The 23,988-nt window shown below is 42.9% G+C and overlaps 4 protein-coding genes across 4 annotated transcripts in view; 1 reads left to right on the forward strand and 3 right to left on the reverse strand.

Annotated features, from left to right (window-relative positions):
* The window catches only part of LOC137970256 (15-hydroxyprostaglandin dehydrogenase [NAD(+)]-like), an 18,400-nt gene extending 11,681 nt beyond the window's left edge, over positions 1-6,719 (forward strand). The window contains exon 8 of the mRNA XM_068816803.1: positions 4,074-6,719. Coding sequence (XP_068672904.1) covers positions 4,074-4,212 — 139 coding nt within the window. The 3' untranslated portion in view covers positions 4,213-6,719. The remainder of the gene's footprint in view (positions 1-4,073) is intronic.
* A 4,854-nt stretch (positions 6,720-11,573) lies between these two features.
* Positions 11,574-12,320, reverse strand: LOC138009061 (uncharacterized). The gene has a single exon (XM_068856355.1). It carries the CDS (start codon positions 12,318-12,320, stop codon positions 11,574-11,576), a length of 747 nt encoding a protein of 248 aa, XP_068712456.1.
* A 1,077-nt stretch (positions 12,321-13,397) lies between these two features.
* On the reverse strand, positions 13,398-14,903 carry LOC138009064 (uncharacterized). Its single transcript, XM_068856369.1, has one exon. The coding sequence runs from the start codon at positions 14,901-14,903 to the stop codon at positions 13,398-13,400; it is 1,506 nt and encodes a 501-aa protein (XP_068712470.1).
* Positions 14,904-21,939: 7,036 nt separating this feature from the next.
* Positions 21,940-22,929, reverse strand: LOC137981537 (uncharacterized). The gene has a single exon (XM_068828638.1). The coding sequence runs from the start codon at positions 22,927-22,929 to the stop codon at positions 21,940-21,942; it is 990 nt and encodes a 329-aa protein (XP_068684739.1).
* Between the last annotated feature and the right edge of the window lie 1,059 nt (positions 22,930-23,988).

Genomic DNA, 23,988 nt, shown 5'->3' on the forward strand with positions numbered 1-23,988 from the left:
GAATTTCTTGATTGGTAGATAGGTATTCAATGCGTTTGTTAGGATGTTATTAAAGCATTCGGATTTTTGTTGGACAGTAGGTAGAGACGTCACAGTGTTCCAGTCAAACCCAGTAATCCAACGCCCAAAGTCCCGCATCCTACTAGCTCATAAGTCACGCCTTTCCACAAATATTTTGGTGTTTTAAGAAGTGGTGGAGGCCTGGGGTGGGTATATCAGGATGGAATAGTGGTCCGTGGTTCCCAGTTTAGGTAGTTGTTTGGGACTAGCCATAAGCTTGGGGCGGTTAGACAGGCACCAATCTAGGGTTCCAGAGTCTCTAGTTTTAACCTTGACTATCTGGGTCAAACCGGTCACGCGTTTAGTGACCAACTCAGTCAAGCGTGTACTCGTGGGGTTGAAATCTCCACAAATAAAGATCAGTCCTTCAGGGTGGTCGCGAAGGAATGATTCCACATTATCCTGGATAAGATGCAAGAGGAGTTGATTTCCTCCACAGTGTTGGTAGGTGGGTGGTAGACAGTTCCAACTAATATCATAGACACCTGTCTAGGAAGGTGCTGTGCTCGAGCTTTAACCCAAATCGATTCCACGTCAGATGACTCATAAGCGCGGAGACAGGAGCAGGGAATTTCTGCGTTGACAAAAATGCAGACTCCAACTGCATGGGTAAGCCTATCCCTTCTAAACAAGATGTAATTCGACAGGTGCACAGCTGAATCTGGAACGATGGGGCTGAGCCATGTCTCGGTGATGCTGACAAAGCCAGGGAGATTAACATCAACGATACCTTGCAACTCATCCATCTTAGGCCTCAAGGAGCGAGTATTGGAGTAGAGTATCGATGGGATTCTAGGAACAGAAGCAGAAGCACGGGACAATGACGCCGATTGGGGTCTACCTGTGGTGATTGGAGACACAGGGATACCAGTGCCCCTAAGACAATTACGTCCTCCACGTCTAGAATTTCCTTCGAATGCCCAGATCTCCTAGCATCTGCCATAATTCACTGAAAATCCGCTCTTTAGGTTGAGTCTTGCCGATTGCTGTCAAGACTAAGCTACTGTATCGAAGTGGCTGCCTCAAGCTGGTAGAAACAAAATGGCCGACTCTTGGAGCAAACAAGTTGAGGTCAATCGGCGACCTTGTGTAAAATCGAAGAAAATCTAACAAACCAAAACAAGATGCCCACTTTCTATAAACGCTACTTTGACGATAGTCTCAAGCATAATCCCGGATGTCCAAGCTGCCTCCACATTTCTCTCAACATTCCCCTCTTGAAGATATCATCTCTGCACACGAACTCGACGCAATGATGTATGCTGATGACACCCAGCTCTACATTTTTATGCGTAAAGGGAACCGCGTTGTTGCTTTAGAAAATCTCAGTCTGTGTCTGGATGATATTATGAGTTGGAATTTATGCAATATGCTTAAATGTAATCCGTCAAAGACTGAAGTTATCCATTTTTCTTCGCGTTTTTCACCTCCTGAACCGATTGCTTCGATTAAAGTTGGCCATCACTACGTTCAGCCTACCAGTGTTATCAAAAACCTTGGAGTCACGCTTGATTCACATCTCACCTTTGTTCCTCATGTCGCTCTTTCGCGTTCGTTTCATTCCATTGGCAGAATCAGAAAATGTCTTTCGCAAGCGGATACTGAGCGCATTGTCCATGCCTTTCGTTTTATCGAAATTGGATTATTGTAATGGCTTGCTTTATGGGTTGCCTTCTCGTGAAATTGAGAAACTTCAGAGATTGCAGAACACCGCGGCAAGATTAACTGTGTGCATGAAGAAGACCGATCACATTACTCCTGTTCTTAAAAAGTTGCACTGGCTTCCTGTTAATGACAGAATAACTTTTAAGTTACTGTTGCTTACGTATAAATCTCTTAATGGCCTTGCTCCGGTGTATATTAATGAACTGTTGCATCATTACACTCCCTGCCGTTCTCTTCGTTCCAGTGATTCCAATTTCCTTGCTATCCCGAAGACTACTACAATTACCTACGGAGATAGATCTTTTGCGGCTATTGCTCCAAAGTTATGGAATCAGCTACCGCTTGCCATTAGACAAAGCGACAGTGTTGATAGTTTTAAAAGGGCTATGAAAACGTACCTGTTTCGTGAGAGCTCTTTTTTTTTTTTGAGTTGTAAAAAGCATCGAGACATTTTATGTGTAGAATGCGTTTTTAAGAACTTTAATTATTATTATTAACATTAAATGAAACGCACTCTTCCATTAGTTTTACAATGGAACTTAAGGAAAACGGGAAACTTCCTTTCCTAGGAATGGAAATCATCAGAAATAGCACCCGGTTGGACAGAAAGGTTTACAGAAAACCAACAGATACTGTGCTGCTTCTGCACTACTATAGCCACGTTGATATGAAGTACAAGCACCCTCTGCTAAAAACAATACTGAACCGCGCTTTTAAACTTTCTTCAAACTGGCAATTTTTTCATCAAGAGTGCGAGCACCTAAAGGAGATCTTCTCACGTTTGCATTACTCAGACCCCCTCATACAAAACACCATCACGTTTTTCGTCGAAATGAAGGTAATGGGGAGCATACGCCCCCCGCAACAAGCAGGTGAAATTCCCGTCTGAATACCCCTGCCCTTCAAAGATCAGAGATCAGCAGACAAGCTACGCAAGCAACTTAGTGATCTTAGCTGAAAGACAAATACCGAAGTACATCCTGTCTTTACAAGCCACAAGATCAAAAATGAGCTAAAGCTAAGGAACCTAAACTTCCAATTGTCAATCAGCAAAACGTTGTATTTTCTTTAAGTGAGTGTGATCTGTGTGATGCAGATTATGTCGGCTTTACATGCCAACACCTACATCAACGTGTGGAGGAACATAAACGATCGGTAATCGGCAACCATGTAAGAGAACAACATGGAAACGATCCATGTGAAATCGCAAAGAACTTTAGGGTCCGTAGGAAGTGGTCGAACAAGTTCGATTGTTTGATTTTTGAAATGTTTTTTATTCAGGACCTTAAGCCAAAATTAAACAAACAGAGTGATTCCATCTGCACAAAGCTGTTTGCTTAACACTTCTAATAGTTTTCATTCTCTTCACCTCTTACTTAGACTTCATTTTCCCATTCTGTTATTTTTATTTTTCGTATGTAAATACTTAGCTTTTTACCCTTCATTCCATTGTTTCAGAAATTGTATATGTGGGGAATTTTATATCCATGAACTTGAACTTTAAAATAACCGTGGACCGGTCGAAACGTCGTTCTTATTTTTAGAACAACCATAATACGTCACAATTATTCAAGATGGCGGCCCCCGCAAAATTTTAAAACAAAAATAGGCGATCAAACATAGTTTCACACTACTTCGTAGACCCACCTTTTCGACACTCCTGCATAGTGTCTTCTTCACGGGGGGTCTAAAGCTGTTACACAAATAGGAAAAGCGAAATATCATAAAAATGGGCGATTCCAGAGATAGACGATTCCAGAACTTATTTGTTTAGGATACAAACGCTTTCTTTGAAATTTTTTGAAACTAATTTGACTGCAGTGGTTGTTTGTCTTATTTCCTGTGATGCGAAGGGTTTTTTTTTTTTCGCTGGAGTGTAGGTTCCCTTCAAATACTTGGAATGTGTTTCAAGTTGTGATTCAAATTATTCAACCAGATACTTTCCTTTTTTTGTTTCTTTTGTACTGTCACCGCGGAAGCATTGTGGCCGTGCACTAGATTGCATGTGGATGATCCGGGTTCAAATTCAGCTCTGACGACTCGTGCAGAATTCGTGAAGGATTTATCCTTGGTTGTGCTGAATCCGAATCCACACCACGCTTTGAAACTAGCCAACTGCTTGTTTCCTACCAGTGTGGGGTTTTCAGCGTGCTATGTTTAATTTCAAATATTAATTTCGCTGTTCAATGTCGTAAAGCAAATTAGATCATAACAATACACTATATAAATAACACACGTTTGTTTGTACTCTGTTCAATTGACACGGAAATACTATTTTCCATTGATATAATTTGCCGCAAGCACCCAGATTGCCTTTTTCTTGACATTTCCTTTTCGTCATGACATAGCCCTGAACTGGTGGCCAGAGGTGTCATTCAGCTGATTGAGGATGAAAGTAAACATGCTTCTGTAATAGCAGTAACAAATAAGGGAGGAATTCAAATGCTGGAGACAAGAACACCAAGGATGTGGAAATCTCAACTATAATGAGCTGACAAATACTCAGTTTCTACGAGGAGTGTATTCATTTAGAACTGTTCTGGAATTGGAATACAGGGAAAACTGGGCAGTTTATGTTCATTTCCCATTTTAACGAAATGTCATTCTGTATTAAGTCTGTGTCTAAGGCGGGCATTTGGTAGCTTTTTTTGTCAGCGTGTGAAAGTGAGTTTGCTTAACACCTGCGTAGCAAAATTTTCAGCTTTGATTTTTGTCCAAAGGCTGTTTACTTTGGATTTCACGGTCCGCCATTACTCACGTTTAAAACTGATCGACTGGACCTCAGAGGGTTGGATCTAGGGTAAGGTTACGTCATTCACTCAATATCTTAAAATTTCAGCGTGTAAACGCAGTTTATTATGTATGCAAAACGCGAGTTTAAAATCTGAAAGCCCGAAATTCCGGTGCTACACATTAAGTCAGACGCGTACAAACGCATTGCATTCTTAAACTAGTGATTCTTTGACGTCATTTTCTCCTCGATCCAGCTCTCTCAAGATTTTAAAGTTAGTAATTGCGGAGCATGAAATAGGAAAATTCCAGTTAAAATGAACAAGTGCCTTTTTGAAATTAAGGCTTAAAACATGGGTCACTTAGTGTTTAGTTAACATAGTTTTGAAATCCAAAAGAAAAAAGATTTGATTTTTTGATCATATGACCACTTTAAGGACGCGACGTTTTGGAGACGCGGACGGCAAGCAGAAGTTCAAGTATTTTGCATAGTAGTAATGTCCCTCAGATTTTGAAAACTTATTATTCTTAACGGAGAAAAGATACTTAGGCCCGACTTCTCATGAGCCGAACTTAATACATTGAATTAAGTACATTGAAAGTTCGAGGTTTGAATCAATTAAGAACGGCTATTTCAATTTGGAACGGCTCAGCCGTTCTTTCGCCTGGCCTTGCTGGGAATTTCGGCTTTTGCACGGCCGCGGATTGGCTTTGATTCAGATGTCGAACTTTTCACGTGCCGAACTTAATGCACAAACCATGTTTTGCCTTCCACTTAAAAACTGCTGACAAAGTGAATTGGTTTTCTTGGAAACGGATTAGGAACGGCTGTGGATCGCCCACTTAGTTCGACGTCTGAATCAACAGGCGTACTTTTCTTGATTTTCTTAATTCGGCTCATGAAAAGTACGGCGTCTAAAATCCGGCCTTAGCAATATAAATGTGGTTTTAGGGTTAGGGTTTAAAGACAAGTTCTAAGGGAAAACAGCTCACTTCCGGTTGCCGTCTAAAAAAACGTTGCGTTTAGGGAGCTTAAGAAACGACGACAGCAACGACAACAACAACGCCACAAGGAATCTTTCGTTCTCTATTTTCGCTCTGAAAATCTACCTTAAAGACCCATTTTCACTCTAGATGCAACGCGATCGTTTGTTGTTGTCTTGAACCTCGAATAGCGTATTCCGATTGGCCAACTATTTTGTCGCGCCAGTGCTTGAAAGTTGTGTGGTTTACCACGTGATTTTACACTGTAATAAGTCAAACTGCTAAAATTACCTTTTATCTTTATGGCGTCGACTGATTTAGACATTGGAGAATCACCGAAGCGGAATTTTTACGGTTCGACTATTCAGCAAGAGGAATAGAACAATTCTGAAGCTAACGAGGTAGGCCGGTGACATTATTTCAGTGCTGCAATGCATGGCTTACTTTAAACTTGCTGTTACTTTGTCAGTTTCGATTTGCTAGGATACCAGGGACGCGGAAGTAAAATACTTTTGAAAAGATGCTTGTGCTCAAAAGAGTGGCAGAGGTTGCTGTCTTTGTGGAGCGGCGAGCAAAACATGTTCGCTGCGGCAATCTGTCATGTTGATCGATACTATTGGACTTGAAATAGAAATATTTTAAACAAATATAGACATAAAATACTACGAGAAAATTATGCAATGATAAGTCAAATCAGGACCTGAAAGATTTATCGACGGATAGCTTTTGACGAAGAACGTTCTGAAGAGCTTTCTGATATTTTTCAAAATTTCACAATTTCGTGATACACAAAATCATGTGGGGCGCGCGATGCCTTCAGGGTGAAAATGGGCCTTTAAGGTCCCTAAAAGGGTTTTTGAGATGGGGACGGCAAACGGAAGTGAGCTGTTTTCCCTTTTAACTTGTCTTTACACAAACACATTTACATTGCTAAGTATCTTTTCTCCATTACTGATGATTAGTATAGAAATCTGGGAGACACCACAGTCCTGGCACGCGAAATGTTCTCTTCCAGTTGCCGCCCGCGTCTCAAAAACGCGCGTGCTTAAGCTCCCCATTTCTGAGCCAACGCGTTCTTTTGAAAAGATAAAGATAAAATGTTACGGTCAAAATATTACAGTGAAGTCACGCGTGACCCATAGTTTTGAAATTTGAACTGAGTATTGAACTTTGCTTTCGAGATTCTGAATTCCGTGGATATTTCCTTGATATTTCGAATGTAGTTGGCTATAAACTTTTGTTTTATTATAAAATAAACTGTGTTTAAAAGGAGAAAACTATTTCAAGCGTTTGATGAATTATTGTTCATCACACACCGTCTCTTAATGCGATCCACCTTCCCACACGCTTGGCGTCGGAGAACAGTTTTGCTGTTCCCAACCCAACTTACATGTATTGCATGTGAAGCTGCCACTTGAAGGGGTGCTAAAGATTGGGGCCTGGCAATCCCTTCTTCCGTACGAATCACTAGAGAATCTGTAACACGCTTCGTCGGTGAGGGGATCTTGACCTCCGGGATTATGACCGGGAGCGGGACGGGTCGTGGGAATCCTACGGTTGGGAGACTGTTAGAAGGAGGCACCGCAAGCGGTAGCCAGGCTTCTCGCCTCGATCGCTTTTTAGTTTCGGGTTTTTTGGAAAAGTGTGTTGGCTCGGCTGGTGTCTTGCCCTGTGCTTTTTCTGATCACGATTTCGTGACTTTACCTCTTTCTTTGAATAGTTGCCCCAGCTCTAGAAGCAGTGTTTGGAAGTTTAATTTGTCTCTTTTTTCCGATGAGGACTTCAAGCGTGAGATGTCTGCCGTAATTGTCGAGCATAAAACAGCGTAAGGATGACTTTGCAACTATTGAGATCTGGTAGCATGATTTTAAACTCGTCATTCGTGTTACGTGTGTCTGGTTTAGTTCACGTAAACGCAAGGCAGCGAACCACGAGCTGCACCCGCTGACCAAGCGTCTTATTTTGGCTAAGAATGCTTTTCCTCGTGGAAATACTTCTAAGGCTTCTGAAATTCGCGATCTTGAGAGCTGCCTCTTGTCTCTCGCCGCACGGGAGGCAGTGGGTGCAAAAGGTGGGGAGGGCTTTTCACCCTCCTCCTAAGTGGGTTGAGGAGGGTGAAAAGCCCACCCGCTGTTTTTTCCGCCTCGAGCAGCAGCGAGCGGAGAAGAATTCATTTGCTTCTGTGATTGACTCCAGTGGTAATAAAACGTCCTCGCAGGCCGACATGGAGTCTTTTCTGACTGACTTTTATTGGAACCTTTACGCGAAAGATACGCTCGATATTCCAGTGCAATCTGATGTTATTGGTCATTTGGAGATATTCCTCTCCGATGAAATTGCGAGGGCGAGTTCACTACACAGTGAGCTCTTCTCGGCGCTGGGGACAGACCGGAAAATCGCCTGGCTCTGATGAGCTCCCCATGGAGTTTTATCTTGCTTTCTGGGATGATCTGGGTGATGTTCTTGTGGACGTTTTGAATGACAATCGCCTCGGGGTTCTTTCGTAGAGCCAGCGCGAGGGTCTCTTGCTCTTGCTGTACAGGAATGACGATAAGCAGCTCCCCAAGAACTGTCGCCCGATATCCTTGTTGAACACCGATGACAAGTTGGCCTCTAAGGTTTTTACGGAGCGTTTAAAACTGGTGATGAGCTCCTTAGTTCACCGCGATCAAACTTATGGGGTGGTGGGTAGGTCTATTTTCTCTAATCTACAGTTAGTTCGAGACACGCTCGATATGATTGACAAAACCAACGAAGCGGGCATTTTGGTTACGCCTGACCAGGAGAAGGTTTCGACCGTGTCGATCATGAGTTTCTGATGCGTATTTTGTCTCTCATTTTTGGGTGGGTCGGGCTGTTCTGTAATTCAGTTTTTTTCTCGTATCATTTGCAATGGACGCCTTTCTGCGCCTGTTTTTCTGAGCGACGGGTGAGGCAGGGCTGTCCACTGTCTTCCCTCTTGTATGTCCTGGTGTCGGAGGTTTTGTCAACCCAGATCATAAAGTGTCAAGGTATTGAGGGCTTTCGGCTGGGGCCGGGGGTCTTCAGTTTCGGGTATCTCAATACGCCGACGATGCGACCATTTTTGTTAAGGATCAGGTTTCTCTCTGTCGCCTCTTACGTTTAGTAGACAAGTATGAACGTGGAAGGATTACGTATTTGCAAACGTTGGCCGTGTAGCACTTATATTCGAACAGACTTAACTGATTAGAGTGTAATATGAAGTGCTAGGTTTCTACCCCATATGAACCATGTGAGCGTTAGCCCTACTAATGGAAATGGGCCCACACAAGAACAGAGAAAAAATCTTTTGGCACGATGCCAAGATCGTTTCTTCCCCGAGTTGGATGTGTGAGCGCTTTAATCGCCTTGCGTGCGCCTAGAAGTGGCACGCTACTTTATAGGTAATCGCCTGTCGCGACTTGATACGCGACATCTAACTTAGTTCGGTTTCGGTTCCTGTGAGGGCCCACTTACAGAAACAGAATGTCTCTCTTCCTTAAAGCTAATGGCCGACAGCAAAACTCCTGGGACAGACGGTCTACCAGCAGAGTTCTACAAAATGTTTTGGAACGATATTTCAGACGCTCTTATTGCTGCACTTAACTTTGCATACGAGATCGGTAAACTACCAATTACTCAGAGACGAGGATCAATAAAACTCATTCCCAAGAAAGAAACAGACCTCAAAAATCTTAAAAACTGGCGTCCTTTATCTCTTTTAAATTGTGATTACAAAATAGCCGCAAAGTCAATCGCAAATAGAACCCAAGCTACTCTCCCAAAACTCATCAACAATGACGAGACAGGATTTATCAAAGGCAGATTTATTGGTGAAAATATACGTTTGATCGCTAGCATCATCAACTGTACCGCTAACAAAAATATCCCTGGCTTGATTCTGCTTTAGACTTCGAAAAAGCCTTTGACACCCTTGAATCGCCATTCATTGAAAAAACCTTACAACACTGTGGGTTCGGCCTCTCATCCAAAAATGGATACGAACTCTTTACTGTGATATTGAAAGCTGCATAATAAACAACGGGTGGATGAGCGATTGTTTTAAAATTGAAAGAGGGGTGAGACAAGGCTGCCCTTTATCTCCATGTTTATTTGTTCTCTCCGTTGAAGTTCTAGCTAACGCAATTCGACGGGACCCTCCAGTTTCACTACTTTTAAGGACCTTTTTATTAGAAGGGTTGTCACTACAAAACTGTATCACGTAAAAGAAATCTTATGGGACCATACCAAACACCAATTATCACTTAACAAAATGCGCTCACTATTTTGACGTAAAAGGTTGCCATGGCAACATGAAAGCTCAGCAAAAACACCCTATATTTCGTCTTTACTTGCTTATATCGTAAAAACGAACTCGGTGACCCCCATTTTTTATTGTAAAATAGTAATTAGCAATTTCAGATAGGACTATCTGCAAAGCTAAAAAAATTCTTGGGAGCCAATTCAGGGCTACCTTAAATTTTCGAAAAATTAAGGTAGCTCTGAATTGGCTCCCAAGAATTTTTTTAAACTTTGCTGATACTTTTATCCCAAATTGCTAATTACTATTCTACAATAAAAAATGGGGGTCACCGAGTTCATTTTTGAGATATAAGCAAGTAAAGACGAATAGAGGGTATTTTTGGAGAGCTTTCATGTTGCCATGGCAACCTTTTTACGTCAAAATAGTGAGAGCATTTTGTTAAGCAATAATTGGTGTTTGATGTGGTACCATAACATTGCTGTTACGTGATACAGTATAGTAGTTATAATCCATCTAATAAGAAGGTCTCTAAAAGTGGTGAAACTGGTTCCAGCCACCTTAAGTCAATATGCAGATAATACTACATTAATTTTAGACGGCTCACAAGACACGCTTGAAGCCTCACTTGACGTTATCGTAAAATTCAGCAAGATATTTGGCTTCAGACTTGACAAAAAAGCCCAAGCGTTATGGATAGGTTAAAAGGCGAGATTCTCAGAACTCTTGTGTCCAGAAAAAGATTTCAAATGGCAAGAGTTCATAATTAAAACACTAGGAGTTTGGCTCTCAATAGAGCCTAAACTAACTATAAAACTGAATTTCGAAGAAAAAACCGAAAAAGTCCAGAACGTACTAAAAACTGGCAGTATCGAAGATTAAGCCTACTTGGAAAAATCACTCTATTAAAAAGCCTAGTCGCCTCCCAGCTGGTTAATGTCTTTTCTCCTTTGCAAACAAACCACCAAGCTATCAAATATTTGAACGAAGCTTTCTATCATTTCCTATGGGAAGGGAAACCCGATAAGATTGAAAGAAACGTTACAATTAACGAGTACAGGGATGGTGGGCTTAAAATGATTGATCTTTTCTCATTCAATAAATCTTTAAAAACTATCCGGATCAAAAAATATCTTGATAAAACAAACATGGGAAAATGGAAATTTTAACAACAGATGCCACTGTTCTCAATGAATGCACCAATGGTTCTCAGCTGTGCCCTTGAAATATGCAGCTCCCATGGGCGAACAATGATGTGTTTAAGATCATCACGAGCCATTTGAACTTTCTTGGCAGGAAGATAGAGGCCCATGTCAAGTGATACGACGATCTTTCTGTTGGCTCCCACCACCTTCGCATTAGTTGAGAAACTATTATCAGCCAAACAAAGCAATTTACATATTGGCATTAGGAAATTATCACCTATCATTCTAGGAAATATTTACATTGTTAATCATGATAAGAAATACTGAATATTAAAGAGAAGGGTTTCCATGGTTACTCGTCACGTGACCCCTCCATACCACAAAGACGACATGAAGAAGTGTCTAAAACATCAATAAATATCATCATAGTGAGTTTGGTGTGATTTCATTCACATGGTTTGTCGCTGCTGGGCGACGATAAAACTCTGGTTTGTTTTGTGCAACTTTATTCTCCGATTTTACATTCAGAACGTTCAACAACATCGCTTTCTCACGCACATTTTGACAAAAACTAAACTCATCATCTTTACACGTGCGGACGAGGTCCCTAGCAACGAGTTGACGTCATTGGTATCATAGCAACGCGACCGGAAATGAAAGTTCAGGAAGCAGGAGGCACATCCCCGCCCCTAGTCGAGACACAATGTTTGTCGAGACGATTTTAAGTTCTACTCTTCTGCCTCCTGTACTAAGCAAAGTTTTGTGATTGGCCTTTTATACTCTCCGAACTGAGTTCGTACTGTAACAGCTCGAACTAACCCATCCTGCCCAGGATGAGTGGACACGATTCTGCCCAACGGCCATACACCTCGCGACTGATTTGGCTCAGCAACTAGGACAACATCTCCTTCTTTGAGGTTCTGTTTCTTCTCTTTCCACTTCTTCCTTTCTGTCAGGCTAGAAAGGTACTCTTTGGTAAAACGTCTCCAGAAGAAATTAGCTAGCCCTTGGGACTGTCGCCACATCTTTGTCGAGTTAATCTCTCCGTCACTAACTTCAGCATCTTCATAACTCGGATTTGCCCGCAACAGTAAGAAATGGTTTGGGGTTAACGCTTCAATGTCCCCTGCATCATTGGACACATGAGTAATCGGTCGACTGTTTAGTATTCCTTCTGCTTCGACTAGTGCGGTTCTCAGCACTTCTTTGGAAACAGCCCTGTCCGCCAGAATTGCCTTCAGCGTCTTCTTGGTGCACTGTACTAGCCTCTCCCATGCACCTCCAAAGTGCGGGGCACTTAGCGGCTGAAATTTCCATTCGATTTCCTTAGGAGCACAGAAGTTTTGTATCCTCTCTTCATTCAATTGTTTGATGTATTTCCGCAACTCATTATTTGCACCAACAAAGTTCGTTCCATTATCGGTGTGGATGCTCTGCGGTCGTCCACGTCGCGCAATGAACCTTTTCAATGCCATGATGAAATGATCTGTTGAAAGATCATCCACAAGTTCAAGGTGGCACTCTCTAGTACTCATGCAAGTGAACAAGTACCCATATACTTTAACTTCACTGCGTCTTTCCTTAACTAACATAGGTCCAAAAAAGTCAACTCCAGTGTTCCTGAACACCATTCCTGGCACTCTGGTAGACTACCCATTTGCTGCTCTTGAGGCTTTACTGTCTGGCAATAACAGTAGTTGCACTTGAATTTCGCGCTTCGCACTACCTGGCGACCATGGATGATCCAATACTCCTGCCAAATTTGATTATGCAGGTGCTCAGTTGGCGGGTGGTAGTAGATACGATGCATTTCTTCGACGTTCAGCGGTGCAAGTTTATGACGCGAGTCAATTATTTTGGGATGTCGTGTTCTGTAAGGTAGGCATTGTGCCCTCTGCAGCCTTCCACCGACAACCAAGAACCCATCTTTCAACCTTGGGTCAAGAGATTTAGTTCTACTCTTCTTGTGGATCTCCTCACCTATCTTCAGACACTGTATCTCCTCGCCGAATGATTCAACTTGTGCCCTCTTCACAAGATGATTCTGAGAAGCTCTCAATTCGTTCGACGTAAGTGCTCCCAGTAGACGTACTTCCTTCTTAGCTCTTACATTGTTTGCAAATCGCATCACATAAGCCGTAACTCTTCTTAGTTTGGTCAGTGACGAATACTTCTTCCACCCTAACAGGACCTTGTTTTCCTGAGATGCTCCAGCCCATCTTTCCTTCTTCTTTTCTTTGATGTCATCGTTCTCGCAGGGCGCTTTGACTTTATTTTCTGGCCAGAGCTCTGCTGACTCATACAGGAACTTGGGTCCAGTAATATAGCGAAAACCCGCGCCAAGTTCCGTAGGACTTAGTCCCCGGGTGATGTCATCTGCAGGGTTAGCCTCTGTCGGGACATATCTCCAACTCACAGCGCCCGCCCCTAGTGCGCCCGCCCCTAGTCAGACAGCTCATGATTGTGTAAATCTCAGACACCCGGTTACCGACGAATGCTTTGTAAGTGGAGCTCGTTTGGCGGATCCAATGTAGGACTGTGGTGGAGTCACTTCAGAAAGTTATCTTCTCTATCTTTGTAACCATTTCTTCTACCAGTGTTTGAGTTAACCGCACAGCAACTAAAGCTCCCATGAGCTCAAATCGGCAGATAGACTGTGACTTTAATGGAGCAACACGGCCTTTTCCCGCTATAAGACTACACTCTACTGTGTCATCTATAAACGCTCGTCTTAGGTAGGCACACGCGCCATAAGCATTCTGGCTAGCGTCGCAAAACACATGAAGTGCAGTCTCTCGTACAGGTTTCTGTTCTTGGATAAGAGCTGTCGGAATTCTCACTTCATCAAGCTTTTCTGCTTCCTTGCGCCTTTCACGCCACTCTCGAAGATCAGCTTCTTTCAACTCGTTATCCCATCCGTACTTCATACGATTTAGATTCTGCAGGATGATTTTACTTCTGATTGAGAATGGGAGGAGAAGTCCTCGCGGATCCCAAACAGAGAATGCTTGACTCAAGATCTTCCTCTTCGTCGTACCTGGATCATCCTTCAGTCCGGTAAACTGGAGCATATCTTCTTGGGCATCCCAAATGACGCCCAAAGTTCTGTCCGTTGGTAACTTATCTTCACTCAGTTCGAGGAATCGTGGAGATCTATCCTGCTCCGGGATGGTTGCCAAGACTTCTGGGTCATTTGTCAACCACTTGTGTAGGCGGAAACCTCCACGACGCAGCAACTCTGTCATCTGCTTCCTCATTTCAATAGCTTCCTCGCAAGAATCTGTTGACGGTAGACCATCATCCATGTAAAAGTGCTGGTAGACGGCTTCCACACCCAAAGGTAAATCTTCCCCATTCTCATCAGCATTTCGCCTCATAGTGTAGTTCGCTCTGGATGGCGCAGACACTTCTCCAAACACTGTTCTCTCGAACTGGTACACGCTTGGTTCTTCTATCAGAAAGTCTCTCCATAAGAATCTCAATGCTGGCTTATCACGATCAGGGAGACGGAGCATATGGTACATTTCTTTCACATCAGCGGCCATTGCAATTCTTCCTTCGCAAAACCTGAGGAAAACTCCAAACAGAGAGGACAGAAGATCTGGTCCTGTGTAGATCTTATCGTTCAAACTTTGTCCCATGAATTTTGCTGATGCATCGTAGACTCTTCTGAGGCGATCAGGTTTTTTGGGATTAATGACAAATCTGTGTGGTAAGTACCAAGTCACTTTACTATCGCACCGTACTTCCCCTTCACTCAGTTTCTTCACATATCCCTTCTCAATGTCATCCTGGATTGACTTTGCATATCTCTCTCTGATCTCGGAACAGCTCTCAAACTTCTTCTCTAGGGATTGTAGCCTCCTCTTTGCCATTCCGTAATTGTTGGGCAGAGATGGTTCCTCATCTCTCCACAGTAGACCTGACACATACGCATCTTCATTCACACTCTTAAAGGTTGCCTTTTCCATCAGTGACAATGCTCGCTTGTCCTCAATCGAACGGGTTGGATCAGCTAGCTTGACCACGCCCAAGGTTTCTATCTCTAACTGAGCCATGACCAGCTGCTTCAGCTCCTCATTTTCAACTGAACTTCTTTCATACACTTTGAATCCATTGTATGAAGATGCTACTCTTCGCTCACCAGGTAACCAATTAGTCACCGCCCATCCAAGTGGAGTCTAAACAGCGTAAGGTACCCTGTCAAGTTCCGGTTGACCTGAGGGTTTCAGAATTTGTTTTGGTAGAATCAAGTCAGAGTTGTTAGTTCCAATTATGAGTTGCACTGGACCCGTGTCAGTGTTACGCAAGTCCAAGTTCTTCAGATGTTGATACTCATGCTTGATTGTTGACCACTTCAACTTCTGATCCGGACCATTCAGGCTAGGAATTGTGTTCACATCTCGCAAGGAGTACTTGACTTTCTCTTTTCCGACTCGTGCGACATGGCATTTCTTGATGTGCTGGGAAGCAAACACCTTCTGCGCATTTACTCCTTGAATTTCGAAATCTACCTCTTTGCCTTGAAGCCCAAGTGAGAGCGCTAGGCTTTCATCTATAAGCGTTGTGTTACAGCCTGAGTCACGCAATGCCATCACCTGCTGTTTTCCTGTTTCTCCAAAGACAACTATGGGAAGTACTTCAACCAAAGCAAGACCACCAGTCTCACAACCTGTGTACGCTGATTGTTGATACTCCTCAAGAGGCTCCACAGCCTGACGTGGTGATGAGTCTCTACCTTCCAGGGAGACAGGAGCTGGGTTTCTGTCAACTTCTGGCACTTGTTCTGATTCACGTTTCGCTTTTGCCCGTTCAATAAATCTCAAGTCTCAAATCGTTTCTTCCCCGAGTTGGATGTGTGAGCGCTTTAATCGCCTTGCGTGCGCCTAGAAGTGGCACGCTACTTTATAGGTAATCGCCTGTCGCGACTTGATACGCGACATCTAACTTAGTTCGGTTTCGGTTCCTGTGAGGGCCCACTTACAGAAACAGAATGTCTCTCTTCCTTAAAGCTAATGGCCGACAGCAAAACTCCTGGGACAGACGGTCTACCAGCAGAGTTCTACAAAATGTTTTGGAACGATATTTCAGACGCTCTTATTGCTGCACTTAACTTTGCATACGAGATCGGTAAACTACCAATTACTCAGAGACGAGGATCAATAAAACTCATTCCCAAGAAAGAAACAGACCTCAAAAATCTTAAAAACTGGCGTCCTTTATCTCTTTTAAATTGTGATTACAAAATAGCCGCAAAGTCAATCGCAAATAGAACCCAAGCTACTCTCCCAAAACTCATCAACAATGACGAGACAGGATTTATCAAAGGCAGATTTATTGGTGAAAATATACGTTTGATCGCTAGCATCATCAACTGTACCGCTAACAAAAATATCCCTGGCTTGATTCTGCTTTAGACTTCGAAAAAGCCTTTGACACCCTTGAATCGCCATTCATTGAAAAAACCTTACAACACTGTGGGTTCGGCCTCTCATCCAAAAATGGATACGAACTCTTTACTGTGATATTGAAAGCTGCATAATAAACAACGGGTGGATGAGCGATTGTTTTAAAATTGAAAGAGGGGTGAGACAAGGCTGCCCTTTATCTCCATGTTTATTTGTTCTCTCCGTTGAAGTTCTAGCTAACGCAATTCGACGGGACCCTCCAGTTTCACTACTTTTAAGGACCTTTTTATTAGAAGGGTTGTCACTACAAAACTGTATCACGTAAAAGAAATCTTATGGGACCATACCAAACACCAATTATCACTTAACAAAATGCGCTCACTATTTTGACGTAAAAGGTTGCCATGGCAACATGAAAGCTCAGCAAAAACACCCTATATTTCGTCTTTACTTGCTTATATCGTAAAAACGAACTCGGTGACCCCCATTTTTTATTGTAAAATAGTAATTAGCAATTTCAGATAGGACTATCTGCAAAGCTAAAAAAATTCTTGGGAGCCAATTCAGGGCTACCTTAAATTTTCGAAAAATTAAGGTAGCTCTGAATTGGCTCCCAAGAATTTTTTTAAACTTTGCTGATACTTTTATCCCAAATTGCTAATTACTATTCTACAATAAAAAATGGGGGTCACCGAGTTCATTTTTGAGATATAAGCAAGTAAAGACGAATAGAGGGTATTTTTGGAGAGCTTTCATGTTGCCATGGCAACCTTTTTACGTCAAAATAGTGAGAGCATTTTGTTAAGCAATAATTGGTGTTTGATGTGGTACCATAACATTGCTGTTACGTGATACAGTATAGTAGTTATAATCCATCTAATAAGAAGGTCTCTAAAAGTGGTGAAACTGGTTCCAGCCACCTTAAGTCAATATGCAGATAATACTACATTAATTTTAGACGGCTCACAAGACACGCTTGAAGCCTCACTTGACGTTATCGTAAAATTCAGCAAGATATTTGGCTTCAGACTTGACAAAAAAGCCCAAGCGTTATGGATAGGTTAAAAGGCGAGATTCTCAGAACTCTTGTGTCCAGAAAAAGATTTCAAATGGCAAGAGTTCATAATTAAAACACTAGGAGTTTGGCTCTCAATAGAGCCTAAACTAACTATAAAACTGAATTTCGAAGAAAAAACCGAAAAAGTCCAGAACGTACTAAAAACTGGCAGTATCGAAGATTAAGCCTACTTGGAAAAATCACTCTATTAAAAAGCCTAGTCGCCTCCCAGCTGGTTAATGTCTTTTCTCCTTTGCAAACAAACCACCAAGCTATCAAATATTTGAACGAAGCTTTCTATCATTTCCTATGGGAAGGGAAACCCGATAAGATTAAAAGAAACGTTACAATTAACGAGTACAGGGATGGTGGGCTTAAAATGATTGATCTTTTCTCATTCAATAAATCTTTAAAAACTATCCGGATCAAAAAATATCTTGATAAAACAAACATGGGAAAATGGAAATTTTAACAACAGATGCCACTGTTCTCAATGAATGCACCAATGGTTCTCAGCTGTGCCCTTGAAATATGCAGCTCCCATGGGCGAACAATGATGTGTTTAAGATCATCACGAGCCATTTGAACTTTCTTGGCAGGAAGATAGAGGCCCATGTCAAGTGATACGACGATCTTTCTGTTGGCTCCCACCACCTTCGCATTAGTTGAGAAACTATTATCAGCCAAACAAAGCAATTTACATATTGGCATTAGGAAATTATCACCTATCATTCTAGGAAATATTTACATTGTTAATCATGATAAGAAATACTGAATATTAAAGAGAAGGGTTTCCATGGTTACTCGTCACGTGACCCCTCCATACCACAAAGACGACATGAAGAAGTGTCTAAAACATCAATAAATATCATCATAGTGAGTTTGGTGTGATTTCATTCACATGGTTTGTCGCTGCTGGGCGACGATAAAACTCTGGTTTGTTTTGTGCAACTTTATTCTCCGATTTTACATTCAGAACGTTCAACAACATCGCTTTCTCACGCACATTTTGACAAAAACTAAACTCATCATCTTTACACGTGCGGACGAGGTCCCTAGCAACGAGTTGACGTCATTGGTATCATAGCAACGCGACCGGAAATGAAAGTTCAGGAAGCAGGAGGCACATCCCCGCCCCTAGTCGAGACACAATGTTTGTCGAGACGATTTTAAGTTCTACTCTTCTGCCTCCTGTACTAAGCAAAGTTTTGTGATTGGCCTTTTATACTCTCCGAACTGAGTTCGTACTGTAACAGCTCGAACTAACCCATCCTGCCCAGGATGAGTGGACACGATTCTGCCCAACGGCCATACACCTCGCGACTGATTTGGCTCAGCAACTAGGACAACATCTCCTTCTTTGAGGTTCTGTTTCTTCTCTTTCCACTTCTTCCTTTCTGTCAGGCTAGAAAGGTACTCTTTGGTAAAACGTCTCCAGAAGAAATTAGCTAGCCCTTGGGACTGTCGCCACATCTTTGTCGAGTTAATCTCTCCGTCACTAACTTCAGCATCTTCATAACTCGGATTTGCCCGCAACAGTAAGAAATGGTTTGGGGTTAACGCTTCAATGTCCCCTGCATCATTGGACACATGAGTAATCGGTCGACTGTTTAGTATTCCTTCTGCTTCGACTAGTGCGGTTCTCAGCACTTCTTTGGAAACAGCCCTGTCCGCCAGAATTGCCTTCAGCGTCTTCTTGGTGCACTGTACTAGCCTCTCCCATGCACCTCCAAAGTGCGGGGCACTTAGCGGCTGAAATTTCCATTCGATTTCCTTAGGAGCACAGAAGTTTTGTATCCTCTCTTCATTCAATTGTTTGATGTATTTCCGCAACTCATTATTTGCACCAACAAAGTTCGTTCCATTATCGGTGTGGATGCTCTGCGGTCGTCCACGTCGCGCAATGAACCTTTTCAATGCCATGATGAAATGATCTGTTGAAAGATCATCCACAAGTTCAAGGTGGCACTCTCTAGTACTCATGCAAGTGAACAAGTACCCATATACTTTAACTTCACTGCGTCTTTCCTTAACTAACATAGGTCCAAAAAAGTCAACTCCAGTGTTCCTGAACACCATTCCTGGCACTCTGGTAGACTACCCATTTGCTGCTCTTGAGGCTTTACTGTCTGGCAATAACAGTAGTTGCACTTGAATTTCGCGCTTCGCACTACCTGGCGACCATGGATGATCCAATACTCCTGCCAAATTTGATTATGCAGGTGCTCAGTTGGCGGGTGGTAGTAGATACGATGCATTTCTTCGACGTTCAGCGGTGCAAGTTTATGACGCGAGTCAATTATTTTGGGATGTCGTGTTCTGTAAGGTAGGCATTGTGCCCTCTGCAGCCTTCCACCGACAACCAAGAACCCATCTTTCAACCTTGGGTCAAGAGATTTAGTTCTACTCTTCTTGTGGATCTCCTCACCTATCTTCAGACACTGTATCTCCTCGCCGAATGATTCAACTTGTGCCCTCTTCACAAGATGATTCTGAGAAGCTCTCAATTCGTTCGACGTAAGTGCTCCCAGTAGACGTACTTCCTTCTTAGCTCTTACATTGTTTGCAAATCGCATCACATAAGCCGTAACTCTTCTTAGTTTGGTCAGTGACGAATACTTCTTCCACCCTAACAGGACCTTGTTTTCCTGAGATGCTCCAGCCCATCTTTCCTTCTTCTTTTCTTTGATGTCATCGTTCTCGCAGGGCGCTTTGACTTTATTTTCTGGCCAGAGCTCTGCTGACTCATACAGGAACTTGGGTCCAGTAATATAGCGAAAACCCGCGCCAAGTTCCGTAGGACTTAGTCCCCGGGTGATGTCATCTGCAGGGTTAGCCTCTGTCGGGACATATCTCCAACTCACAGCGCCCGCCCCTAGTGCGCCCGCCCCTAGTCAGACAGCTCATGATTGTGTAAATCTCAGACACCCGGTTACCGACGAAAGCTTTGTAAGTGGAGCTCGTTTGGCGGATCCAATGTAGGACTGTGGTGGAGTCACTTCAGAAAGTTATCTTCTCTATCTTTGTAACCATTTCTTCTACCAGTGTTTGAGTTAACCGCACAGCAACTAAAGCTCCCATGAGCTCAAATCGGCAGATAGACTGTGACTTTAATGGAGCAACACGGCCTTTTCCCGCTATAAGACTACACTCTACTGTGTCATCTATAAACGCTCGTCTTAGGTAGGCACACGCGCCATAAGCATTCTGGCTAGCGTCGCAAAACACATGAAGTGCAGTCTCTCGTACAGGTTTCTGTTCTTGGATAAGAGCTGTCGGAATTCTCACTTCATCAAGCTTTTCTGCTTCCTTGCGCCTTTCACGCCACTCTCGAAGATCAGCTTCTTTCAACTCGTTATCCCATCCGTACTTCATACGATTTAGATTCTGCAGGATGATTTTACTTCTGATTGAGAATGGGAGGAGAAGTCCTCGCGGATCCCAAACAGAGAATGCTTGACTCAAGATCTTCCTCTTCGTCGTACCTGGATCATCCTTCAGTCCGGTAAACTGGAGCATATCTTCTTGGGCATCCCAAATGACGCCCAAAGTTCTGTCCGTTGGTAACTTATCTTCACTCAGTTCGAGGAATCGTGGAGATCTATCCTGCTCCGGGATGGTTGCCAAGACTTCTGGGTCATTTGTCAACCACTTGTGTAGGCGGAAACCTCCACGACGCAGCAACTCTGTCATCTGCTTCCTCATTTCAATAGCTTCCTCGCAAGAATCTGTTGACGGTAGACCATCATCCATGTAAAAGTGCTGGTAGACGGCTTCCACACCCAAAGGTAAATCTTCCCCATTCTCATCAGCATTTCGCCTCATAGTGTAGTTCGCTCTGGATGGCGCAGACACTTCTCCAAACACTGTTCTCTCGAACTGGTACACGCTTGGTTCTTCTATCAGAAAGTCTCTCCATAAGAATCTCAATGCTGGCTTATCACGATCAGGGAGACGGAGCATATGGTACATTTCTTTCACATCAGCGGCCATTGCAATTCTTCCTTCGCAAAACCTGAGGAAAACTCCAAACAGAGAGGACAGAAGATCTGGTCCTGTGTAGATCTTATCGTTCAAACTTTGTCCCATGAATTTTGCTGATGCATCGTAGACTCTTCTGAGGCGATCAGGTTTTTTGGGATTAATGACAAATCTGTGTGGTAAGTACCAAGTCACTTTACTATCGCACCGTACTTCCCCTTCACTCAGTTTCTTCACATATCCCTTCTCAATGTCATCCTGGATTGACTTTGCATATCTCTCTCTGATCTCGGAACAGCTCTCAAACTTCTTCTCTAGGGATTGTAGCCTCCTCTTTGCCATTCCGTAATTGTTGGGCAGAGATGGTTCCTCATCTCTCCACAGTAGACCTGACACATACGCATCTTCATTCACACTCTTAAAGGTTGCCTTTTCCATCAGTGACAATGCTCGCTTGTCCTCAATCGAACGGGTTGGATCAGCTAGCTTGACCACGCCCAAGGTTTCTATCTCTAACTGAGCCATGACCAGCTGCTTCAGCTCCTCATTTTCAACTGAACTTCTTTCATACACTTTGAATCCATTGTATGAAGATGCTACTCTTCGCTCACCAGGTAACCAATTAGTCACCGCCCATCCAAGTGGAGTCTAAACAGCGTAAGGTACCCTGTCAAGTTCCGGTTGACCTGAGGGTTTCAGAATTTGTTTTGGTAGAATCAAGTCAGAGTTGTTAGTTCCAATTATGAGTTGCACTGGACCCGTGTCAGTGTTACGCAAGTCCAAGTTCTTCAGATGTTGATACTCATGCTTGATTGTTGACCACTTCAACTTCTGATCCGGACCATTCAGGCTAGGAATTGTGTTCACATCTCGCAAGGAGTACTTGACTTTCTCTTTTCCGACTCGTGCGACATGGCATTTCTTGATGTGCTGGGAAGCAAACACCTTCTGCGCATTTACTCCTTGAATTTCGAAATCTACCTCTTTGCCTTGAAGCCCAAGTGAGAGCGCTAGGCTTTCATCTATAAGCGTTGTGTTACAGCCTGAGTCACGCAATGCCATCACCTGCTGTTTTCCTGTTTCTCCAAAGACAACTATGGGAAGTACTTCAACCAAAGCAAGACCACCAGTCTCACAACCTGTGTACGCTGATTGTTGATACTCCTCAAGAGGCTCCACAGCCTGACGTGGTGATGAGTCTCTACCTTCCAGGGAGACAGGAGCTGGGTTTCTGTCAACTTCTGGCACTTGTTCTGATTCACGTTTCGCTTTTGCCCGTTCAATAAATCTCAAGTCGACTTTATGTACAAGGGTATTATGACGCATGTCACAGTCTTCAACTTTGCATCTCTTCTTACTACGACATTTACGCAGACGATGACCGGGTAATAGACAACATAAGCATAGTTTGTGTTCCTCGACAACTTTCTCCTTCTCGCTAGTCAACATTCCCTGAAATCGTTTGCACTCTTGCAAAGTGTGATTAGAGGACTGGTGAATTGGGCACTTTGTTCCACAGCTGGCGCGTAAATATTCTCCCGTGGCTCCTGCAAACAGCCCAGGTTGGGATTTGTCAGCTGGCTTACGCCTATCAACTTTAGATTTATCTGAACGCTTCCACTCTCTCTTCTCTGGCATCCACCGCTGCTTGGAATCACTAATTTTTGCCTCTTTCTCTAGCCAATTTGCAAATGAATCCCAGGTTGACAATTTCGGTTTTCCTTCAACAAACTTGGCCCATCTGCCGCAAAGGCGTGTAGGAAGTTTAGAAACAGTTGCTTCAGGGACTTGCGAGGTAAGCTCGTGAAGAAAGTTATGCTCCTTGAAAATGCCTATCAATTCAGAAAGTGCGGACTAGGTTTATGTGTATTTACGCGGAGTAAAAGAGTCCCACTTGGTGTAAAGACCGATGAATGTCTTCTTTCGATAGATTGATGTTGAGAAGGAGCTGTCACGATTGCGTTTCATAAGGATATCAAGGAATGGAATTTCATCGTTTTGTTCAAACTCAATTGTGAATTTAATGTTGTCAATGTTGCATATGTCATTTAAAAAAGTCCCGTGGGAATTTTGTGAAGCAAGCAAGCCACTAGTCTAGATATTTTAATTGAACCCTAAATAATGCAAAAATATTTGGTGGCACTTGTGTAACTTGCACCGAGGTCAATTATAAGGGGTTTTAAAAATAGCTTAAATTTGTCACCATGGAAACGAGGCTACATAAGTTAATTCCTTTTATCTTTCAACCATGTGCCTCCCGCTTCCTGAACTTTCATTTCCGGTCGCGTTGCTATGATACTAATGACGTCAGCTCGTTGCTAGGGACTATGTTCAAAATAGCATTTTAGCAGATGTTTGAAAATTTGAATGTGAATCTCCGGAAAAACAAAGGATTTCTGAGTGATATTCCATGTATTCCTATTCCGGATTACGGTCATTCGAACGCACCCTAAATTTATCTGCAAATGACATATGCTCCCAGACTGTGATGACGCCATTTGAATACAAGTACCAGAATCCTTCAGGTTTTGCTTGTCTCATGCTAATTGGAGCTATTGTTATTTTTACCTCACTGGGAATACAAAATTTTAATAAGAAAAGAAAAACAAACTGAATTCTAGATGTAGTCAAATGACGCTATCGTGAAAGTTGCCTATTGGAAGTGATTTGCGCCCAGTGTTTACTGGTAGAAAAATC

Source organism: Montipora foliosa, chromosome 1, assembly GCF_036669935.1.
Source record: "Montipora foliosa isolate CH-2021 chromosome 1, ASM3666993v2, whole genome shotgun sequence".
NCBI classification, from domain to species: domain Eukaryota; kingdom Metazoa; phylum Cnidaria; class Anthozoa; order Scleractinia; family Acroporidae; genus Montipora; species Montipora foliosa.

Coding starts and splice junctions, on each gene's coding strand:
- LOC137981537 (XM_068828638.1), bottom strand. CDS start 22,929: ATGCCAGAGAAGAGAGAGTGGAAGCGTTCAGATAAATCTAAAGTTGAT.
- LOC138009061 (XM_068856355.1), bottom strand. CDS start 12,320: ATGGCATTGAAAAGGTTCATTGCGCGACGTGGACGACCGCAGAGCATC.
- LOC138009064 (XM_068856369.1), bottom strand. CDS start 14,903: ATGGCTCAGTTAGAGATAGAAACCTTGGGCGTGGTCAAGCTAGCTGAT.